Here is a 21167-nt window from a genome sequence, read left to right on the forward strand (position 1 = left end):
AACACAAACCATTTAAAAAAGCAATATATAAGATAAGGGATAAGTAAAAAAACAGTGTTAGTGAACTTGAAAACATCGCTATTTAAATTTGATGCTTTAGAAACAAAGTTCTTTAGAATTGTTACATGACTTGCAAAGCTCCAAACACAACAATTCAGTATCCCAACTCCAATAAGGCACTTGTAAGACAGCAATCAGGTGTATAAATATATCAAATATAGGAAACATTAACTGTAAAATGTGTTAGCCATAGAAAGAGAGAACAATTTATGCATTCTTTTCAGACAGACTTTAATTTTCTGAAGTGAAGACTTTTTTAAAAAAGCATCATAGGGAAGCAGATGTGGCTCAAGCAATCGGGCTCCCGCCTACCAAATAGGAGGTCCAGGGTTCGATGCCCAGGGTCTCCTGGTGAAGGCAAGCTGGTCCGTGTGATAAGCTGGCCCATGCAGAGTGCTGGCCTGCGTGGAATGCTGGCCTGTGCAGAGTACTGCCCCACACCGGAGTGCTGGCCCATGCAGAGAGCTGGAGCAGCAAGATGATGCAACAAAAAGAGACACAAAGGAGAGATAACAAGAGATGCAGCAGAGGTGCTGAGGTGCTGCAAGAGAGTGATTGCCTCTGTCCTACTCTGGAAGGTTCCAGGATCGGTTCTGGAGTTGCCTAATGAGAATACAAGCAGACACAGTAGAACACACAGCAAATGGACACAGAGAGCAGACAATGGTGGAGGGGGGGGAGAGTAGGGGGAAGAAATAAATTTTTAAAAAGCATCATAAAAGGGTGAAAATATTTATGCTATACTTTTAAAAGCAGCAGAATGGATATGGCTCAGTGGTTGAGCACCTGCTTCCCATGTATAAGGTTCGATCCCTGGTAACTCCTGAAAAAAAAAGCAATCGTCAAAGTACAAATTCCCTTAAAAAAGAGGACTTTTTAAACTAGAGAAATAATTAATATTCATGCTAACAATAGAAGGACAAACTAGCTTTAATCATGTTTGCCAACTCCTATTCAACTAATATTTAGTGAGTGTTTTTAGTCAACATGTTTTTCCAGATGCTGGAGATAGAGAGGTAATTAAGACCCCATCATTAGCTCTAGGGAATTTAGCCTAATGGAGCTGGGCCTACCATTGGCAACCTTAGTCCTAAGGTCCATAAAATGTGGCTAAAACACACCATCCCCTCACACTCTGACATTCTTGGAATCTTCTTGTAAATTGAATAATGGTCTACCTAGTTTAATACTGGTAGCATTGTAGCATTATTACTATTCATTATCTACTGATGAAATTAACTTTCATACCAAAAACTTGCCATTATCAAAAATAACATCTGGAACCTGCTTGAAAACCTGCTGGAAAAAAAAGAAAAAGAAAAATTTCATTCTGTGTACACAAAAGAGCTAGAAAGAGATAATCCTACACCTGTGTTACATGTGCAACTATATATGAGGGGAAGTGAATTATTACACAGTCATTATTCACTGCCAAATCAGGTGTCAAGTCTCAAAGAATCATAGCCTTCTTTCAGGAGGTTCCACCATGTTTTAAGGAAACGTGCATTTTCTGTACATTTGAAGGCAAGCTCTTCCACTTGAGCTGATCCTGCAGACGTGGCTTCGAGGAGTTTGTTAGTGAAAAAGCTGCATCTCCCATCTGCAGCTCCACTTCCTCTGGCAGGTCCACTTTTAGGCTGCTGCTCCTGCTCTGGCCAACCCAAGCGCACAGGGCCACGGTGGGGGAGGATGCTGAAGAGGTGTCCAAAGAAGGAGAGGAGGGAGGTGGCAAGCATGGCCAAGAGGCACACACCTCCCCATGGAGAAGTCTGGGACTGAGAACAGCTGGGATGGGGATATTGGACCTGAGCAGCCTAATGGACACCGACTCTTAGTTGTTTTTTTTTTAATATAAGCATTGAAGGCTATAAATTTCTCTCTCAGCACTGCCTTTGTGGTGTCCCACAGGTTTTGATTTGTTGTGTTCTCATTTTCATTTGTCTCAAGATATTTACTGACGCAACTCTGACAGACCTGGAACAGTTCATGCCTGCTGCTAAGGTTTCCACCACAGATGCAAGAAAAAGAAGGTCCTCGCGTTTTCTGTCTGCTTGTGGCAGCCAAGACTGAATGGGGGAATACAGGAAATTATAAAACCATGGGGAAGGGGAGATAATCTAGGCAACTTGGAAATAAACTTACAAACAGCAAATAGCCTTTTTACTCCAAAAAAAGAGAGACAGGAGATTTACTGAATTCTCTTGCAATTTCTTCTTTGACCCACTGATTGTTTAAAAGTGTGTTGTTTAATCTCCATATATTTATTAATTTCTGCTTTTTTCCATCCGTTATTGATTTCCAGCTTCATCCCATTATGATCAGAGAAAGTGTTTTGTATAATTTCAATCTTTTAAAATTTATTGAGACCTGTCTTGTGACCCAATATATGGTATATCCTGGAGAAGGATTCATGAGTGCTAGAAAAGAATATGTATCCTGCTGTTTTGGGGTATAATGCTCTATAAATGTCTGTTAGGTCTAGTTCATTTATCATATTATTCAGGCTCTTTGTTTCTTTATTTATGCTCTGTCCAGATGTTCTATCCAACACTGAGAGAGGTGTATTGAAGTCTCCAGCTATTATTGTAGAGATATCTATTTCTCCCTTCAGTTTTGCCAGTGTGTCCCTCATGTATCTTGGGCACCCTGACTAAGTGCATACTTATTATAGTTATTTCTTCTTAGTGACTTGCCCCTTTTATTACTATGTAATGACCTTCTTCATTCCTTATAAGAGTTTTACATTTAAAATCTATTTTGTCTGATATTAGTATCTCCACTTCAGCTCCTTTTTGGTTACTGTTTGTGTGGAATATTTTTTTCCAACCTTTCACTTTCAATCTGGTTGTGTTCTTATGTCTGAGGTGAGTCTCTTGTAGACAGCACATAGATGGCTCATATATATTTTTAAATCCATTCTATTAGTCTATGTCTTTCAATTGGGTAGTTCAAGCCATTAACACCCAGTGTTATTACTGTAAATCCATTACTTACTTTGTCCATTTTGCCTGTTGGCTTTCCATCATCATAACTTACTATTGTCTGTCTTTTTACCTTTTAATTTCCCTTTCTTAACAATCTTCATTAATACACTCTTCTCCAAGTCTCTCACTCTTGTTTTTTTCCTTTCAGGCTGCAGCACTCCTGTTAGTATCTCTTGTAACTCTGGTATTTTGATAACACACACTCTCAGTTCTTGTTTGAACTCACCCTCATTTTTGAAGGACCGTTTTGCCAGATAAAGAATTCTTGGCAGGCAGTTTTTCTCTTTCAGTACCTTAAATACATCACATCACTTTCTTCTTTCCTTCATGGTTTCTGATGAGAGGTCGGCACTTAATCTTATTGAGATTCCCTTGTATGTGATGCTTTGCTTTTCTCTTGCTGCTTTCAGAATCCTCTTTATCTCTGATATTTCTCATTCTGAATAGTAGGTGTCTTGGAGTAGGTCTGTTAGGATTTTTTATATTTGGGGTATGTTGTCCTTCTTGGATATTGATATTTATGTCTTTCATAAGGGTTGTAAAGTTTTCGGTCATTATTTCCTCAAATACTTCTTCTGTCCCTTTTCCATTCTCTTCTCATTCTGGGACAATGTCCCAGAATGCATTGTCATTCAGTTCCCTAAGAAGTGAGTTCCATTTTTCCCATTCTCTTCTCTTTCTGTTCTGCCTTTTCCAGTTCAGATATTCTGTCCTTTAAATCATAAATTCCGTCTTTGAGCAATTCAAATCTGCAATTTTGTGCCTCTAATGTATTTTTAATCTCATCCATCATGTCTTTCAGTCCCATAAACTTACTTTTCTCTGCAGGCTTTCAAATTGTTCTTAAGGTTCACCCAGTGTCTTCTTAATGGCCTTTATCTCTTTACTCATACTTCCCTTGAATTCTTTGAATTGGTTTAGGATATTTGTTTGATTAGTTGCCTTAAATCCTGTATCTTGTCAGGATATTTGGCTTGCTCCTTTGGCTGGGCCATTTCTTCCTGCTTCCTACTATGGCTTGTAAGTTTTTGCTGAGCATGTTGGTAAATTTGCTCTGATGGTCAATTTCTCTCTCTTGCCTAGTGTTTTTTTTCCCACAGCTCTTCTTTGATTTTTGGTTCAACTTATTCTGTCTTTAAAATGGACCAGATTAAGTTATAAAAATCAGGCCTGGGACTCGCTAATGGGGCACAGATTTTCTCCCAGGGGTAGGGCTAAAGAGAAACCTAAAAAGCACTTTTTCTCCTTCCAGTTTCCTGTCCAGTCAGCAGATTGTCCTCACCAGCAAACCTTTCCATGGAAGTGTTTCTTTCAACCTCTGTTTCCTGTGTTTCTGGTCCGGCCAGAGCTGAGATTCAAAGTGGGCTCTGCTGGCCAAATTCACTGAAGAGAATCCCTCCAATTCACCCTCTCTCTCCCCTTTAAGAGCTGACAGGGAGGAAGATGTCTGTTCTCCTCTTGGCTGGCTGCAGTGAGCCAGGGGTTTTATCCAGGATTAATGTCTTGAGGCTGGGGAACGGGATCCCAGTGACTGCCTCAGTAACTCATGTCTGTTGTTTTGGGCTCTTCATCTCTCTGTCCATCACCCTCCTGGGAGTTGTACATCACTGTTCTGTTCTGCTGAAGGTCCCCTGGACAGCTTTTGGCCCTTTCTCCACTGTTTTGTAAGAGATTTGCATCTATATTCATAAGAGATAATGGTCTGTAGTTTTCTTTTCTTGTGGCTATCTTTATCCAACTTTAGTATTAGGGTGATGTTGGCCTCATAGAATGAGTTAGGGAGTGTTCTCTCCTCTTCAGTTTTTTCAAGGAGTTTGTACAGAATTGGAGTGAAATCTTCTTGGAATGTTGGGTAGAATTCCTCTGTGAAGCCATGTGGTCCTGGGCTTTTCTTTTTTGGGAGGTTTTTGATGACTGATTCAATCTCTTTATTCGTAACTGGTTTGTTGAGATCTTTTATTTCTTCTTGAGTCAATATAGGCAGTTTGTGTGTTTCTAAGAATTTGTCCATTTCATTTAGGTTATCTAATTTATTGGCTTACAGATTTCATAGTATCCTATCTTTTGCTGCACACTATACATTTTAATATTTTAAAATGTTAACTCTGGGATTTACTCCTGGGATGTCTGTATTTTACTTCTGCATTCAGTGGGTGATAAGACAGAGTTTCTCTTGAGCTTCAGCCCTCCCATCAGCAAGGTCTGCCCAAGGCAAATGCACTGAACAGGGTTTTCCCTGTCTCCCTGGGCCTCTCTCTTGTTCGGGCTTTTGCTTGCTGGTTGTTTTGGAGTTCCCCTTTGCAGCAATTGGGTTGTCTCCTCTGTTTCCTGGGGGACAAACCTCCCTCACCCGGGTATCTGAAGCCAGCAGGTCTACGTCCCAGACTGTCTGCCTCTATACTGTTTTATCCTCCTTGCATTGTCCCATGCTGCTTTAGCCTGGAGGGCCTGGGGGAGCAGGGTCGCTCCAGGGAAGACTTTCCCAGTTCAGTCTTTCCCAGCCAAAACAGGGCCAGGGACCCAGGAAATGGACACAGACAAGCTCCAAAGGGGGTCAGGAAGGGCACCAACACCCTGCCTGATAACTCCTCAAAGCTGAGCTTTCCTGGCCTTCCCAGAAAATGCACCCCTTCAGCTCACTTTTCCCTACAGCCCTCAGGAAGCCCTGCACCTGTAAATCTCCACTGCTCCCACCCCTGTAAAGGGAGGGTTGAAATAATGACTGCACTGCCTTTGTCTGGGGCGGGTTGAATCAATACCTGCCCTCAGAGACAGGATCCAGCAATCCAAATTCATTAATCAAAGTTCTGATCCGTGATGGGCCATGCACACCCCTGATCTTGGTGAAGAGGGTTTTATGTCCTGTTCCGTCACTAGCTGCTAGGCAGGGAGCGAACCCCACAGTGGCCTGCTGCGAGAGTGGGGATGGGTGCTGGTAGCCACCAGGTAGAGGGAGTGATGCACAGTTCTTTCCTGTAACTTATCAGCCTCTTCCCTGCATGCTGTATGGTGTTCTTCTGGCCTCAGGAGTTTCAAAATAATTGTTTCAGACAGTTCTTGTTTTTTAATGGTTGTTTTGTTGGACGAACTGAGTCCTGGAGTTCCCTACTCTGCCATCTTTCCTGGAAGTCCCCTAGGTTTAACTTTTGCTGGCTTGTACAAGTTTTTATATTTACGCTTTTGCGGTCACTCAGCCCAGAATACTTCATGATCTTTATTGTAAGTTCCTCCTTGATTTGTAGAATGCTTCAGAGGCTTTCAAGATTTCTTTACAACCATGTGGAGTTTTGTTGTTGTTGTTTGTGTTGTTACTTTTTGTTTTCAATGACTAATTTCATTACATGGTGGTTAGGGAATTTATCTGTATGTTACTTCTTCTTTGATATTTTTTGATACTTCCTTGTGACCTAAAAACAAGTCAGTTTTTAGTAAATGTCCCATGTATGCTTAAAATGAATGTAGATTTTTCTATTATTTGTGCACAAAGCTCCAAAAATATCCATTAGAACAAGTTTGCTAATTGTCATTAAACAAGATCTACCTGCTCTGTATTTCCCTGTGAGAGCTGTGTTAAAATTTCCAAACTTGACTGGGGAATGGCCAATTTCTCTTTCTTATTGCTTCAATGCTAAAAATGTGTATTGTTAAGTAAAAATGTGTATTGTTAAGTTCAAGATGATCATAACTTCCTGAACAACCTTTTTTTTTTAATCTCTGAAAATGATTTTTTGCCTAGTTTGTCTTATGTTAATAAGACAGTATTCTTTTGGTAAATATTTGTGTGGAATATATTTTCCATTCCTTTAGTTCAACTTTCTCATGTCATTATAGTTTAAGGATGTCTCTTATAAATAACAAAATACTACATTTGTTCTGTTTTGTTTTGTATTTCTTTCCCCAATCTGAATATCTCTGTCTTTCACAGGCAACTTTAATCCATTTATGTTTATTCTCATACATTTGGACTTGCATATACTATCTCATTTTGGGATATTTATTATTCATTATTTATCTTTTATGACTGCATTTATCCTTTCCTACCTTCTATTGAATTGCTTGAGTTTTCTTTATTTTCTCTTTTCCTTCCATTGGTTTCCAAGCTGTATATCTAAGTTTGCCAGGGCTGCTAAGACAAATATCACACAATGGGTTGTCTTAAACAACAGAAATATATTGTCTCATGATTTAGAGGATAGAAGTCCAACATCATGATATCAGCAGGGTTTGCTGTCTCTGAGTCTGTAGCATTCCAGCCATCCTCTGTCATGTGGTGATCTCTGTCTCCTAGTGTCTGGCTTCTGACTAACTGTGTCTGAATTTCCTTTGCTTATAAGAACTGAAGTCATATGGACTTGGTTTACACTGATTCAGCTTGACCTCATCTAAATAGGATCTTCAAGGATCCTATTCATGGTTGAGTCTACACCTTAAATACTAACAGTATCTTCAGAGATCCCATTTACAAATGTGGTCATGCCTACAGGAATGCAGATTAAGACTTGAACATGTCTTTATGGGGAACACAGCATAACATATTTAAATCCTATTTTTAGGATTGTTGCCCTTAAAAGTCTAAAAATAATTTTTACTTTCAAAGTCCAAAGATAATGTCTCTCCTAGCTCTACGATCCTCTGTTCAGAGCCCAGCACATTTCTGGAAACTAAGTTTGATAACTGTTAGGAAATGTTATCATTTTATATCATATTTTCTGACTGGCTACTGCTAATATATAGAACAGTAATGATTCTTATAAACTGTATTTTTTGGTATCTGGCCTCCTTATTGAACTGTTAATAGTTCTAATAGCTTAATTTATCTTAATTAAATTACTCACATAAAATGATTATTTTGGTTTCTCTTTTCTAACAGCTATACATCATCTGTCTGTTACCATTTTATCAGATCATCTATAATGGAGGTTCTTTTAAAGTTAATTGGAGTGAGGAAAACCCAAAGATACCACTAGATCTTCGAGTAACTTTAAAAAGGTGGATTTAAGAAAAAAGAGACAAAGACAAAGTGAACAGCTACAATAATATATCAGTAATCTAGGTGTGATGTAGTAATGGCTATGAAAATAGGAAAGTTATTTATATATATGAAATAGTTTAAGTAAGTAATAAGCAATATGCACAGCCAACAATAATAACAACAACAAAAAATAGCTGGGAGTCTTCAGACATAAGCCATGGTGACATTGTTAGCATTAGTCAGGAAACTGGCCATATTTTAACAGACTTGAAAGCCATTATGATCTATTCATGTGAGTATAGGTGTAAGGAAGGAAACGAAGGAGAATTCTCATTATAAATAATTCTAAGACTTGAAACTCTGTTTCCTTGTTCTGACACAATGAAGTTTCAAGTCATTAACATTTTTATAATTTTTTCTAGCTCACAATGTAACTTTGCATGTTTTATTATTTGGTCCTAACAACAATGCTGCTAGACAGGTTGTGAAATGTCCGAGGGGAGAGGGCTAAACACAGGGACCGACATGTGACCCACTGGTGAATTTGGGATCAGGAGGGGACAGGACATCCTCTGTGCCTGCCCCCTGCCCCCTGCCCTGCTGTTCAACACCCTACCAATCTTACCTTTGGGCAACCTCTCTGAGAAAATGGGAGCTCTCTCCATGGCAGTTGCTCAGGGTTGGAGGCAAATAGTGGAACTGAGGAGAAAACGCTCAGAAGCCAGTGACTCCCAGAATCTATGACTGTCACCTTTTCCACCCAGCCAAGCTTAAAGTGGTTCTAGGGTAAGGTCTCTGCCTCCTGCTGCTGCTGAGCTGGCACGGCTCATTTTCTACCTTGCAGTGGTGACAGAGAAGGACATGTAAGGGAGAAGTAAGGACACAATTAAAAATTCTTCCCCCAGCCTCACACCTCCACACACACACACATACACAAACACACACACACAAACATATATACACACAGAGAGGGAGTGAGAGACCCAACCACCTTGTAACAAGTTGGTGTTCGTTTCTCAGCTCTCTAAACTGCCCTCTTGTCTGGGTCAGAGCTGGGTCTGCAGGATGAACCCAGAATGTATGCTAACTTGCCACCTAGTCAGGAAGCACAGAACTTAGCTTGTCAGCAGGGGCAGAGTTGTATTTGTATAAAATCCCCATCAATTTCAGAAAAGTTAATCAAACAAAATACAGCAGAACAGAATTTTTTTTACAGCCTGCCATAAGTGAGTCTTGGAACCAGCTCTAGTCCTAGCGAAGGCAGAAAGAGAACATTCTAGGAGCTGAGGATATGGCTAATATTCATTTGGCACATCTAGGGCAGTGGTTCTCAAAATATAGTCCATAGACATTTCTTGAAAACGAACAGTGAGACTGTCACTTCAAGAAAAACAACTGATAGTTTTTATTGCCAATGATAAAATTTGAGCTTTCCAAAAAATAAGGATTTTGGAAAACTTGTATTGCCACTGTGAGCTTGACAGCTTCCCAATACTTAAAGATTTTTCTGATAAGATTAGAGGTGGCATTACAAATACGTTAGCATTTGGAAGATCTGTTTAACTCAGTGAACTATTCTTTTCCAGATGGCTGAAGCATGTTGTTACAAAATCATGCATGCAGAAAAGATCCATTCAAAGTGCAAGATAGACTAATGCATCTTAATGTAACAAAGTATGAAAAGTTCATTGATATGCAATTAACAGTCAAGAAACTACCACTGTCCTAAGGATTGGGGAATAAAATATGGACTAGAGTGGATTTATGGGTATTCTACTATAGAATTATTATGACTCTAGCAATGGCAGAAATTATATCATTGATGTGGAGACAGTGGCCACGGGAGTTGCTGAAGGCAGGGAAGGGGGCAGAAAAGGTGTGATGGGGGGCATTTTCAGGACTTGGAGTTGTCCTGAATAATATTGCAGGGACAGATGCAGGACATTATATATCCTGCCATAACCCACTAAATGGACTGGGAGAGAGTGTAAACTACAAAGTAAACTATAATCCATGCTGTGTGGCAGTGCTCCAAAATGTATTCATCAAATGCAAGGAATGTACTACACTAATGAAAGAAGTTGTTGTGGGAGGATTGGGGGAGAGGGGAATGGGGCATATGGGAACCTCCCGTATTTTTTAATGTAACATTTTTTGTGATCTACATATCTTTTAAAAATAAATAAAAAATATATTTAAAAAAAAGAAACTACCACTCGTCCAGTTTTGGTGGAGTATCAAAGAATACCCACATACCTACAAAGGTGGTTGAAACGTTTTTCCCTTTCCCAGCAGCAGAGGCTGGATTTTCCGCATATACCTCAATCCATGCAGGATTGCAGGATTGCAAGATTGAGTGTAGTAGCAAATGTGACCACCCAGCTGTCTTCCATTAAGCCAGGCATTTAAGAAGTTTGCAAAAAACATAAAACAATGCCACCCTTCTCACTGATTTCTTTTGTTTTGGAAATTTTCATTAACATGACACTATGTTAGCAGGGTAATGGGTTTACTCTTGTTATTTTTAAAATTAATAAATTAAAACTTTAAAAACTCTCATTTTTAATTTTCAATATGTTAAACAATAATTGAGAAAGCTCATAAAATGGGAGCTTTTGGAGGAAACTTACTAATTTTTAAGAGGGTAAAGGGGTCCTCAGATCCCACATTTTGAGAATAGTGTCCATGGATACGGCCATTGGTTTCCTCAAAGCTGAAATACCTCCAGCTTCGAGTTGGTAAATCTCTGCCCCTCCCACAGGAGTCCTCTGACCTCCCATTCATGGGCACCTAGAGGGTTGATACCTGGCACCCAGGCGCCTCCAGGAGCCCCTGCTCCATCCCTACACTGGGGTCCCGGCAGGTGCGGCCACCACCCTGCCATGGTGCTGGTTAGATATTCTGACGCTCCCTCCCGCAGGGAAGCCCACTGCCCCGCTGCCCTCTGAGCTTCCATGGCGACCACGCTTCTCTCCTCCCCATCTTTGCTGCGTCCGGATGGATTTAAGTTTGCTATTGGGAAGAATTTCCTGAAAGTGAAAAATGAGATTTCACCAAAGACAGAGATGAGGGTGGCCTGGGGCTCCTGCCACATCGCCTTGAGCTGTTGTTTGGGGGGCAACTTACCCTCTCTGAACTTCAATCTGCTGCTACTGGAAGGCAGCGATGACAATGTGACTGGGGTTGCAGCGAGCACTGGGGTTGCAGCGAGCACTGATGGGGAGATGCACAAAGAGCAGCAGATAAGCAGGCCTCACACACCATCGATATTAACACATAAATTGTTCCAACCGGAGCGCCTGAGATAGCTGGCTTCTTAAAAGATAAGGATCTGAAGTAAACCACAACATTTCACAAACACCTCCCAGTAACCCAGAGGTGTAGATACAGTTCCACCTTCCACAGATGGGTGGAAAGCACACCGCGGAAGGTTCTGCTTCTAGGTGATGGGAAGCACTGGCCTGGGGATCAGGGGACCTGGTAGCCTTGTCCTTAGCTGTAGGATGTGGAGGTGGACCTAAATGAACTGTGACAGCACTCCAGCTCTAGAATCCCATTAAGAGGAAAAGGAAAACGTTTCCTATATTGTTTTATTTTGCACCACGATGACTTACTTTCCATTAGGCCTGTATCCCTGGTTTGGGTTTCCCAAGGAAGCAGGAGACTCTCTTTGACATTCGGTGCATCTTTTGCATTTTTATTGGATCTGACATTGAAGGCAAATGGCTTCAAGGCAAGACCCAGATAATTTCCTTACTGGCTGCCCCAAGCCTCTAATGTATTCCTATATCCCTGTGCAGGCTTAAGACATCAAAATCGAGAAGCTTCTGTGCTTAGTGAAAGAAAGGAGAGAGGCACGAGCAGAAGCTTTTTACTCCATGCTTCCTGGGCAACGGTGAGCCTAACTCGGCCCCGGTTCACCCACAAAGCAGAGTCTTATCTCAGATTCACTACGCATCCTTTTGAAACCCCTTCCTTTCCTGTATCTTTCATGTTGCTCATGAGACCACAAGAGCCAGATGGGCTCTCTCTCGTTTTGAACGACATCAGAGAAAAGCCAAAAAAAAAAAAAAAGATCACCCAGCCCACAACCAGTGTTCACCCCCCACCTTTCCTCCAGCCCCCGAAGCTTTACCCCGCTCCATGAGCTGCTGAGCAGGGCATCTGGGGACAGAGCTCTCCGTTAGCAGATTCAGCAGTGACAACGCACCCCGACTCGCTGGCATGTGAGTCCTTAGGAAGGGGCAGAGAGAGGGTGTAAACCCCTGTGCAGACCTGCTGCCTTAGTAGCACGGCGGAGCTGCTAGAATGCATCAGCCTGCTGAAGCCAAGGATGTGTTTTACCAGGTGCCCAGGTGACCTGGACGCACCGACAAATCTGAGGATCCCTGCTGTGAACAAGGCCAGCACAGATGCAGCTGAGTGCAGTCTCCAACTCAGATGCCACCCCCCAGCAGCAGAGGCGGCCACGTGGTCAAATCGCCATTGGCGTTCGCTCTGTAACATCTGGTGGTATTTCTGGTTAGCTTGAGGAACCCGAATATATCTCAGAGCTACATCGATTCTGGTTCCCCTTCTGAAAAACGAAGAGATAGAAAATGAAAAGGCAGACGTTTATCTCGGGGAAGTGAAGCGGAGGTCATATGGCAAAACAAAGGGGTGTCACCATTCCAAATCCAATTTAAAGCCATTGGTCTGCCTATAACTGTCCTTTTCCTTCCTTTCTTCTTTACCGTTCATACCTTTGTTGGCTGGAGAAGGTCAAGACTAACTCATTTCACCATGTTTCTCTTCTTTTCTTTGAAACCCAAGAAGTACCGTTTGCCATTTGCCATACCGGCCTCATGCCGGATGCTTGAGAGCATGGCCAGGCACTCCAAAGCAGGGAGCAGAAGGCTGGAAGTCAGAAAGCTGACCTGAATTCCTAAATCGTTCACCCAGTCATGGTAGCTGGCTCTGGGTTAAGTCATTTGTGTTGTCTGTGAAATGAGGACTATGTACAAAGGCTGGGTCTTTCCCCACCTCGCATGGGTACGACGATATGGAGGTAGGGAGTCTCCAGCAATTCCTTGGTGGGAAAGAAACAGAGACAAGGCAAGAGTGTCCTTGGTCCCTTCGCTGAACCCACTGCCTCCCCAGACCTGTCTGGTGCTGTGGCCGCAGGAAGTGGCTCTCAGTTCTCGTCACTGTTACTTGATCTTGTGTCAGCTTAAGAGGCTGGAGGCCCCCACGTTGAATAGGGATCTCCTGGAGGCAACAAACCCACCAAACTCTCAAGGAAAGAGGCACCAGGATAGTGTTTCTGGCCCAGGGATGGAGGCAGGGGCTTGGAAAGGAAGTGGAAAGCGATTTTGTCATGTGTCTTTCAAATGACCCTCCAGAGTGAATATCCGAAGTAGGATGTGAGACATTTTGGACATCAGAAAAGAGCTCGGTTGAACTCTTTAAGTGCGTGCCCCAGGCCTAAGCCCTTGGGATTTTCAGGGTTAATAATATCTGTTGTCTGTCTCTCTCTCTCTCCTTTTTTTTTTTTCTTTCACCTCTGCCCACATAAAAGGTACAAAAGCTAAAAAGCAAGGCCACATCAATTACGGCTGAGTTTGTGGCAGCTCTCCTTCTGGGATCCCCTCTTCCCAAGCTCTGAGCATTTACCCCAACTTCCCAACACCAAATTAGTCATCCCATCCAAGTTGGATTCTCTACAAGTAGCAGGATCTATGCTTGGGTTGTTCCCAGCAAGTGCCCCTCGAATTTTAATGTGCATACAAATCACCTGGTGACCTTGTCAAACTGCAGCAGTTTAAATACTCTCAGCAGAGAAAAATGATATCTACCTCTAGACTAGTACCTGTAAGTAAAAATTTCAGGGAGAAGGTACTTTCTGCCTCCTAAAAAAAAATTCTGTGCCTACTTAGCTTCCAGGCTCATTGTGGTGAGAGCTGGGGTACTGAGTCAAGGTGAGAACTGGATAGGCTGGGAGAGTGGAATGATTCATATCAAGAAGTTCGGTGCCTTGTAGAAGCAAAAAATTGATCTGGGAAATGGAGGAGGAAGGATAAAAACAGAGAAAAGTCCCTTTTCGCTGAATTTTGAGAATGAAATTTAAGAATTTTTTTTGTGTGAGTACAATTAGAGAATGAAGACCACTGTTGTGGTGGACTTTTTTTATTTAAGGTGATAATACAGGGAAAGAGGATTTAAAGACATTTTTGCTGAGTGATAAAAATTCCTTTTTTTTTTTTTTAGGTACCGGGGATTGAACCCGGGACCTCGTATGTGGGAAGCCAGTGCTCAACCACTGAGCCACATCAGCTTCCCTTAGTTGGTTTTTTTGTTTGTTTTTTTGCTCTTTGTTTTGTTTTTTCAGGAGGCACTGGGAACCGAACCCGGGACCTTCCGTGTGGGAGGCAGGCACTCAGCAGCTTGAGCCACATCTGCTTCCCTTTTTTATTTTTAAATATACCGGGTTGGGATTGAACCTGGGACCTCATACGTGGGAAGCCGGCACTCAACCACTGCGCCACATCAGCTACATGGAATTTTTCTTTGCTACCGCTTTGAAAGACTTTAGGATAGGTAAATCAACGTACAATTTTTTTTTTGGAGGTTGTGCTGATTCTGAAAAGGGCCAAAAAAACACTCAAGCTGTATCCCTATTAATTTAAAAGGAAACAAACTCTCACATAATGAAAGGTTTTCCTCACTCTTCTGCCTCCTGCTTGTTGACATGACCTCGGGGCACCCTTGGCAAATCTGTCAGGGAAAAGGCTCCTCACGAGTCTCAATTCCAGGAGGGAGGTTTCTTATGAAAGGAAAGTCTGTGAAAGGAGGAAGGTCTGGATCTTCCTCTCGCCCTCACAGGACCACCTCAGACACTCAGGCTGTTTTCCAGCAACTCTGGGAATTTCCAAGGCCATGCCTAGAAAAGCACACCATCATGTAACCGAAGAGTTTCAAAGGACACGAAGTTGCCTCAAAAGCAATTTCTCTGTCTCTTTTCAAACATAGGTATTTAGAAACTTTTGCTTGCAGTTCAGACAGATTCCAAAGGCATCTGGAGGTCAGTCCTTGATTATTTGTGCTAATGGATAATCACAAAAGAGTTGGTAAATATATGTCATTACTCCTTTTTTTTTTTTTTTTGAGGTACTGGGACTGGGGATTGAACCTGGGACCTCATATGTGGGAAGCTGGCACTCAACCACTGAGCCACATTGGCTCCCTTGAGTTGCTTTTTTTTGGTTTGTTTTTTTGTTTAAAAAAATTTTAAGAAGTTATTTTTATTTATTTCTCTCCCCTTCCCCTCCTCCCCCGCTTGCCATTGTCTGCTCTCTTGTGTCCATTCGCTGTGTGTTCTTCTGTGTCTGCTTGCATTCTCAGCGGCACTGGGAATCTGGGTCTCTTTTTGTTGCATCGTCTTGCTGTGTCAGCTCTCCATGTGTGCAGTGCTACTCCTATGGGGGCTGCGCTCTCTTCGTGTGGGGCGGCTCTCCATGCGGGGCGTGCTCCTTGTGCGTGGGGCTCCCCTAATTAGGGGCACCCCTGTGTGGCATGGTACTCCTTGTGCATGGCAGCACTGCACGTGGGCCAGCTCACCACATGGGCCAGGAGGCCCTGGGTTTGAACCCTGGACCTCCTATACAGCAGATGGATGCTCTATCAGTTGAGTCACATCTGCTTCCCGGCTTGTTTGTTTTTGTTTCTCCCTAGGAGGCCCTGGGACCTTCCGTTGAAAGGTGGGTGCTCAACTGCTTGAGTCACATCCACTCCTGTTACTTTTTATTGAGGTAAAATTACTTACAGGGAAACACACAGACGTTAAGTGTGCAATCTGATGAGTTCTGACAAGTGTGTACACCCATATATCAGCACTAGCATAATCTCAATGCTCCTTTTCACTAATCCCCACATAACGCAAGCAACCCCTATTCTGATTTCTCTCTGTATGCTAGCTGTGTTTTTTCTTGAACTTCATAAAATGGAATCATATAGTATGTACTATTTTGTGTTTAGAATCTTTTGTTCAACATCATGTTTTTGAGATTTAACAATGCTGTATGATTCAGTAGTTCATTCTTTTTATTGTCACGTAGTGTTACATTGTATGACGGTATCATAAAATGTTTCTCTATTCTCCCAGTGAGGGAGATTGAAATACAATGATGGGTATATGAATTGTTTCCCCTTTCTTCTTATTATGAATAAAGCTAATATAAATATTTTGTACAAGGGTTTCTATAGACATATGCTTCCACTTCTCTCGGATAAATACCCAGCAATGGAACTGTTGGCCCATAGAAAAGAAACATATTTAACTTTTATCAAAAAATTTCAAACAATTTCCCAAAGTCATTGTATTATTTACACTCACACCAGTAATGGAAGAGAGTTCCAGTAGCTCCAACTTCTTTCCAACATGTCACGTTGTCAATGTTTCATCTATTTCATCTAATCCAATGAGCTATTTCATAGCGGTTTTCAATTTGTATTTTCTTGCTCATTGACAATTATATATCTTTGGAGAAATGACTGTTCAAGCTTTACCCATTTATTTATTGAGTTATTGCCTTTTAGTGCTGATTTGTAGTTCTTTATATATTCTGGACACAAGCCTTTTGTTTGCTGTGTATCTGTTGCAAATATTTTCTCCCAGTCTGTGGCTTTTTTTTTTTTTCTTTCATTTTCATACAGTCTTTTGATGATCAGAAGTTTTCCAATCATTTTCTTTTATGGTTTACTGCTTTTTGTGTCCTCCTAAGAAATCTTTGCCTGGTTCCAGCCTATGAAGCTATTTGCCTTTATTTTATTTTAGAAGGGGATATCACGATAAAGTCTCCTTGTATGAAGTTATGCAATGGAATCTTTTTTGCCCTCATTAGACCAGCACCTTTTCCCCCTTCATAGTGGATGTCCGCTGCCACTTCTGCCTTCCTCTGTCAAAAACTAGTGTCCGTATCTTGGGCTGGGGGAGGATATGGTCTTCATGACATGAAAAGGGAATTTGGCAAACTCTGAGGTAGGGCGGATGAGAAACACATTTCCTATGTGCCAGATGTTGAGCGAAGCTCTTTACACATATTTCTCAAAAAAAAAGGTACAGAATCATTAATTATTGCAAAGTCTGACAATACTTATTTCCTGAAAATTATCTCTCACAGACCCATTTTGTCCCTCAATTACACGTTACGTGGCTTCCACCCCATCCTGTCCTCACACGCCTGGGTCCGCCTCTCCTTGTCTAGCAGTTCGGCATGAGGCACATCCAGAAGAAACCTCACTGATGTCCACTCCTTTCATCTGCAATACGTTGACGTTTGGAGAGGCACGAGTTGGAGGTCAGCTCTTAACCCATCTGTGGTACAAAGATTTCTAAACAATAAACGCAGCCTTAGCTCCTTCCTTTCTAGGAACTGTGGGTATATATGAAGATTTTAAATAAAGGGAAGAAAGATGTGAGTACAGAATTCCATGACGAAATACCTGAGCGTTTGCCTGGAACCGCCTGAACTCCTCATAGGCTTTGTTTCCCTTTGCAGAGTTCTGTGAAGACGATCCACCCAAGATCAGGAACGCCGGGTTCAAAGCCCACACTTACAGGAAAGACACCATTATCAACTGTGAATGCAGGAGTGGCTTCCGCAGAATCCCATCTGGGGCGGCCTTCATGCAGTGCGTGGGAAACGCCAGCCACTCTTCCTGGGAAAACAAATGTCAGTGCATCAGCAATTGTAAGTGATTCTTTTTTTTTTTTTTAAGATTTATTTTTTATTTATTTCTCTCCCCTTCCCCCGCCCCCAGTTGTCTGCTCTCTGTGTCCATTCCCTGTGTGTTCTTCTGTGACCACTTCTATCCTTATCAGTGGCACCGGGAATCCGTGTTTCTTTTTGTTGCGTTGTCTTGCTGTGTCAGCTCTCCGTGTGTGCGGCATCATTCCTGCGCAGGCTGCACTTTCTTTCGCTCTGGGTGGCTCTCCTTACGGGACACCCTCCTTGCACGTGGGACTCCCCTACACGGGGGACACCCCTGCGTGGCAGGGCACTCCTTGCGCGCATCAGCACTGCGCATGCGCCAGCTCCACATGGGTCAAGGAGGCCCGGGGTTTGAACTGCGGACCTCCCATGTGGTAGACGGACGCCCTAACCACTGGGCCAAGTCTGCTTCCCTGATTCTTTTTTAACTACCAAGGGGAAGAGGACAGTGGCTCCAGCTTTTGTTCACTCGGTCCTGTAGAAAAAAGCCCTCTCCCTCTGAAAAATTAACAGCATACCCTCTATGCAGCCGACTCCTACTTCCAGAGGCTCCTGGAACAGTCGTTCCTTAAACAAATATTTAAGGTGTGTCTCTTAGTTCCAGGGACTGTTCTAGGCACTGGAGATATGGGAGCCACAGCCCCCGAGGAGCTTCCAGTGTGAATGTGGAGGGGGACAGACATTAATAATTAAAAACAATGAAAAATAATGACAGTGGGGAATATCGACCTATAAAGTTGAATTATTTTGTTTATCATTTTCCTAAGTTCCCTCATTATACCATTCATATCCTAAGCAATGAAATATATTTATCCTAGCTCTACCCCAAATAACCTGGCAGTGTGAATACGTAAGAAGTTCCCTATGCCCCTTTGCCCCAATTCCACCACCCCTTTTTCAACCCTATGGAATAAGTGGGTAGAAAAACAGAGGCAGGGAAGCAGATGTGGCTCAAGCAACTGAGCTCCCGCCTCCAACATGGGAGGCCCCTTGTTTGGTTCCCAGGGCCTCTTAAGGAAGACAGCAAGCTGGCATGATGGGCAGGTGATGCAACCAGAGACACAAGAAGAAAAACAAAATGAGACCCAACAAAGGCAGGGAACGGTGATGGCTCAGGTGGTTGGGCACCTCTCTCCCATATCAGAGGTCCCAGGTTCGGTTCCCGGTGCCTCCTAAAGAAACAAGGGAGATGAACAGACACAGCAAGTGCAAGCAACTAGAGGGTGGGGAGAAATAAATAAAACTAATCTTAAAGAAAAGAAAAAGAAACACACAGGCAGTGGGAAAGGCCTGTGCTGAGAGGGAAAAGGGGAACAGAAACTCATGTTACTGATTTCTAGGGTCTTATCTAATAGCAATCTTTTTCACTCCAGGTTCTGTAGGGCCTTTCAGGGATTGCTTTTGGGGAGAAATGCCTGGTATGGTCATTCTGGCACCTTCCTTAGCCCCGTGTGAGGAGGTAATATCGCAGAGCTTGAGGAATATCCCCTAAGACTCCACGTTCCCCCAAAAGGCTGCTGCCCCGTGTCCCCATCCTTTTAGAGCCCTTCGGGTGCTGAGCGGGGGGCAGCGAGGCAGGAGCTGGGTGGGGAGAGAAGAGAATCACGGGCCCCCAGGCAGACCAGACTGTCACGGAGGAAGAGTGAGCGATGGCTCACTCTTGAGCTTTTCTTTATTTCCGGACACCAAAATATGGCTTGGAAGCCTTAGACCATGGTCCGCAGTGCTGGGCATGACTGGAATCACCAGCGGAGGTGTCTGAAAGTACACCTGTCCAGGATTAACCATGACCTGATGACACGGCATCTCTAGGGGTGGGACACGGGTGGCTCGTCCAAAGCCGTGCAGTGATCTGACGCTCGGTGTGGATCGTGAACCACGGCCTCAGATGTTCTTCCTCAAGCAAACCACGAGTCCTGAGTATCTCCTCTGTGGCTATCTCGGTGCCCGGCACTATGGCAGGTAAAAACATGAGAACCCTCGGGGAGCGGGGTAGCTCAATGGTTGAGTACCTGCCTCCCATGTACGAGGTCCCAGGTTCAATCCCCAGTTTCTCCTAAAAGAAAAAGGTGAGACCCCTCCCTTGAGGCCTGCCCTCAAAGAATTTACACCTTAGGAGAGAAGACAGGACTGGCACATATGAAAGAACTCAAGAACAACTGAGTGTTCACTGACTCATCCCTGCAGGTGAAGGCGAGCAGGGATGGCGGGGCCACTTCTTTGGCTATTGTAGGGGGAATCCTTCCCTGCAGGGGAATTTGGAGTAAAGGATCCCCATGGCCCTTTCCAAATCTAAGTCTATATGATTCTATGATTTGGTTGGGTTTTGTTTTGTTTTAATTTTTAATTATCTTTTTCAAAAGTTAATAGATTACACAAAACATTACATGAAAAAAATAAGAGGTTCTCATATACCCCACTCCCCACCCCTACCCCATCAATTTTTTAAATTGTATTTTTAAAAAATACATAGATCACGAAAAAAGTTACATTAAAAAATATAAAAAGTTCCCACACACCCCACACCCTACCCCACCTACACCTCCCACATCAACAACCTTTTTCATCATCGTGACACATTCATTGCATTTGGTGAATACATTTTGTTTTTTTTCAAAGATTTATTTATTTATTTCTCTCCCCTTCCCCTCCACCCCCTGCCCTGGTTGTCTGTTCTCTGTATCTATTTGCTGCATCTTCTTCTTGTCCACTTCTGTTGTTGTCAACAGCACAGGAATCTGTGTTTCTTTTTGTTGCATCATCTTGTTGTGTCAGCTCTCCATGTGGGCAGCGCCATTCCTGGGCAGGCTGCACTTTCTTTCGCGCTGGGCGGCTCTCCTTACGGGGCGCACTCCTTGCGCGTGGGGCTCCCTTACACGGGGGACACCCCTGCGTGGCAGGGCACTCCTTGCGCGCATCAGCACTGCGCATGGGCCAGCTCCACATGGGTCAAGGAGGCCCGGGGTTTGAACCGCAGACCTCCCATGTGGTAGACGGACGCCCTAACCACTGGGCCAAGTCCACTCCCTGGTGCATTCATTTTGGGGCACTGCTGTGCCACATGGATCATCGTTTACACTGTACTTTACACTCTCCCCAGTCCATTCAGTGGGTGATTTGGTTGCTGAACTCTCTTCCTTTCATCCCGAACTCCCCCCATCATGGGCTCCATTTCCCCAGTCGGTCTCGTCTCCCTTTTGTGATATTAGAATGTAGTAAATAATGGTGAACTCATTTGTCTTTCTGTTTTTTAACCCTGACCACCGTGCTGGAAAGCTCAGTATCTTTTGCCACACCCAAACCACATATGGACTGGAAAGTTGGGAGGATGCGGTGCTGGGAGGGGGTCTCACTGTCGTTCTCGCCTTGCTGATCCCCTCCCTCACCCCAAGCTGGGATACT

General features: G+C 43.2%; 1 protein-coding gene, 1 long non-coding RNA gene and 1 other non-coding gene across 3 annotated transcripts in view; 2 read left to right on the top strand and 1 right to left on the bottom strand.

Annotated features, from left to right (window-relative positions):
• The window catches only part of IL2RA (interleukin 2 receptor subunit alpha), a 67691-nt gene that overhangs the window by 27324 nt on the left and 19200 nt on the right, over positions 1-21167 (top strand). The window contains exon 2 of the mRNA XM_058282449.2: positions 17553-17744. Coding sequence (XP_058138432.1) covers positions 17553-17744 — 192 coding nt within the window. The remainder of the gene's footprint in view (positions 1-17552; positions 17745-21167) is intronic.
• Positions 2018-2146, top strand: LOC111762515 (small nucleolar RNA SNORA31). Its single transcript, XR_002795612.2, has one exon. It is a non-coding gene; the product is annotated as a small nucleolar RNA SNORA31 (small nucleolar RNA).
• The window catches only part of LOC131274764 (uncharacterized), a 75050-nt gene continuing 65033 nt past the window's right edge, over positions 11151-21167 (bottom strand). The window contains exons 2-3 of the long non-coding RNA XR_009182040.1: positions 17497-17712; positions 11151-11229 (exon numbers count right to left, since the gene is read on the bottom strand). This is a non-coding gene — a long non-coding RNA (uncharacterized lncRNA). The remainder of the gene's footprint in view (positions 11230-17496; positions 17713-21167) is intronic.

This window comes from Dasypus novemcinctus, chromosome 20 (assembly GCF_030445035.2).
Source record: "Dasypus novemcinctus isolate mDasNov1 chromosome 20, mDasNov1.1.hap2, whole genome shotgun sequence".
In the NCBI taxonomy this organism is placed as follows: domain Eukaryota; kingdom Metazoa; phylum Chordata; class Mammalia; order Cingulata; family Dasypodidae; genus Dasypus; species Dasypus novemcinctus.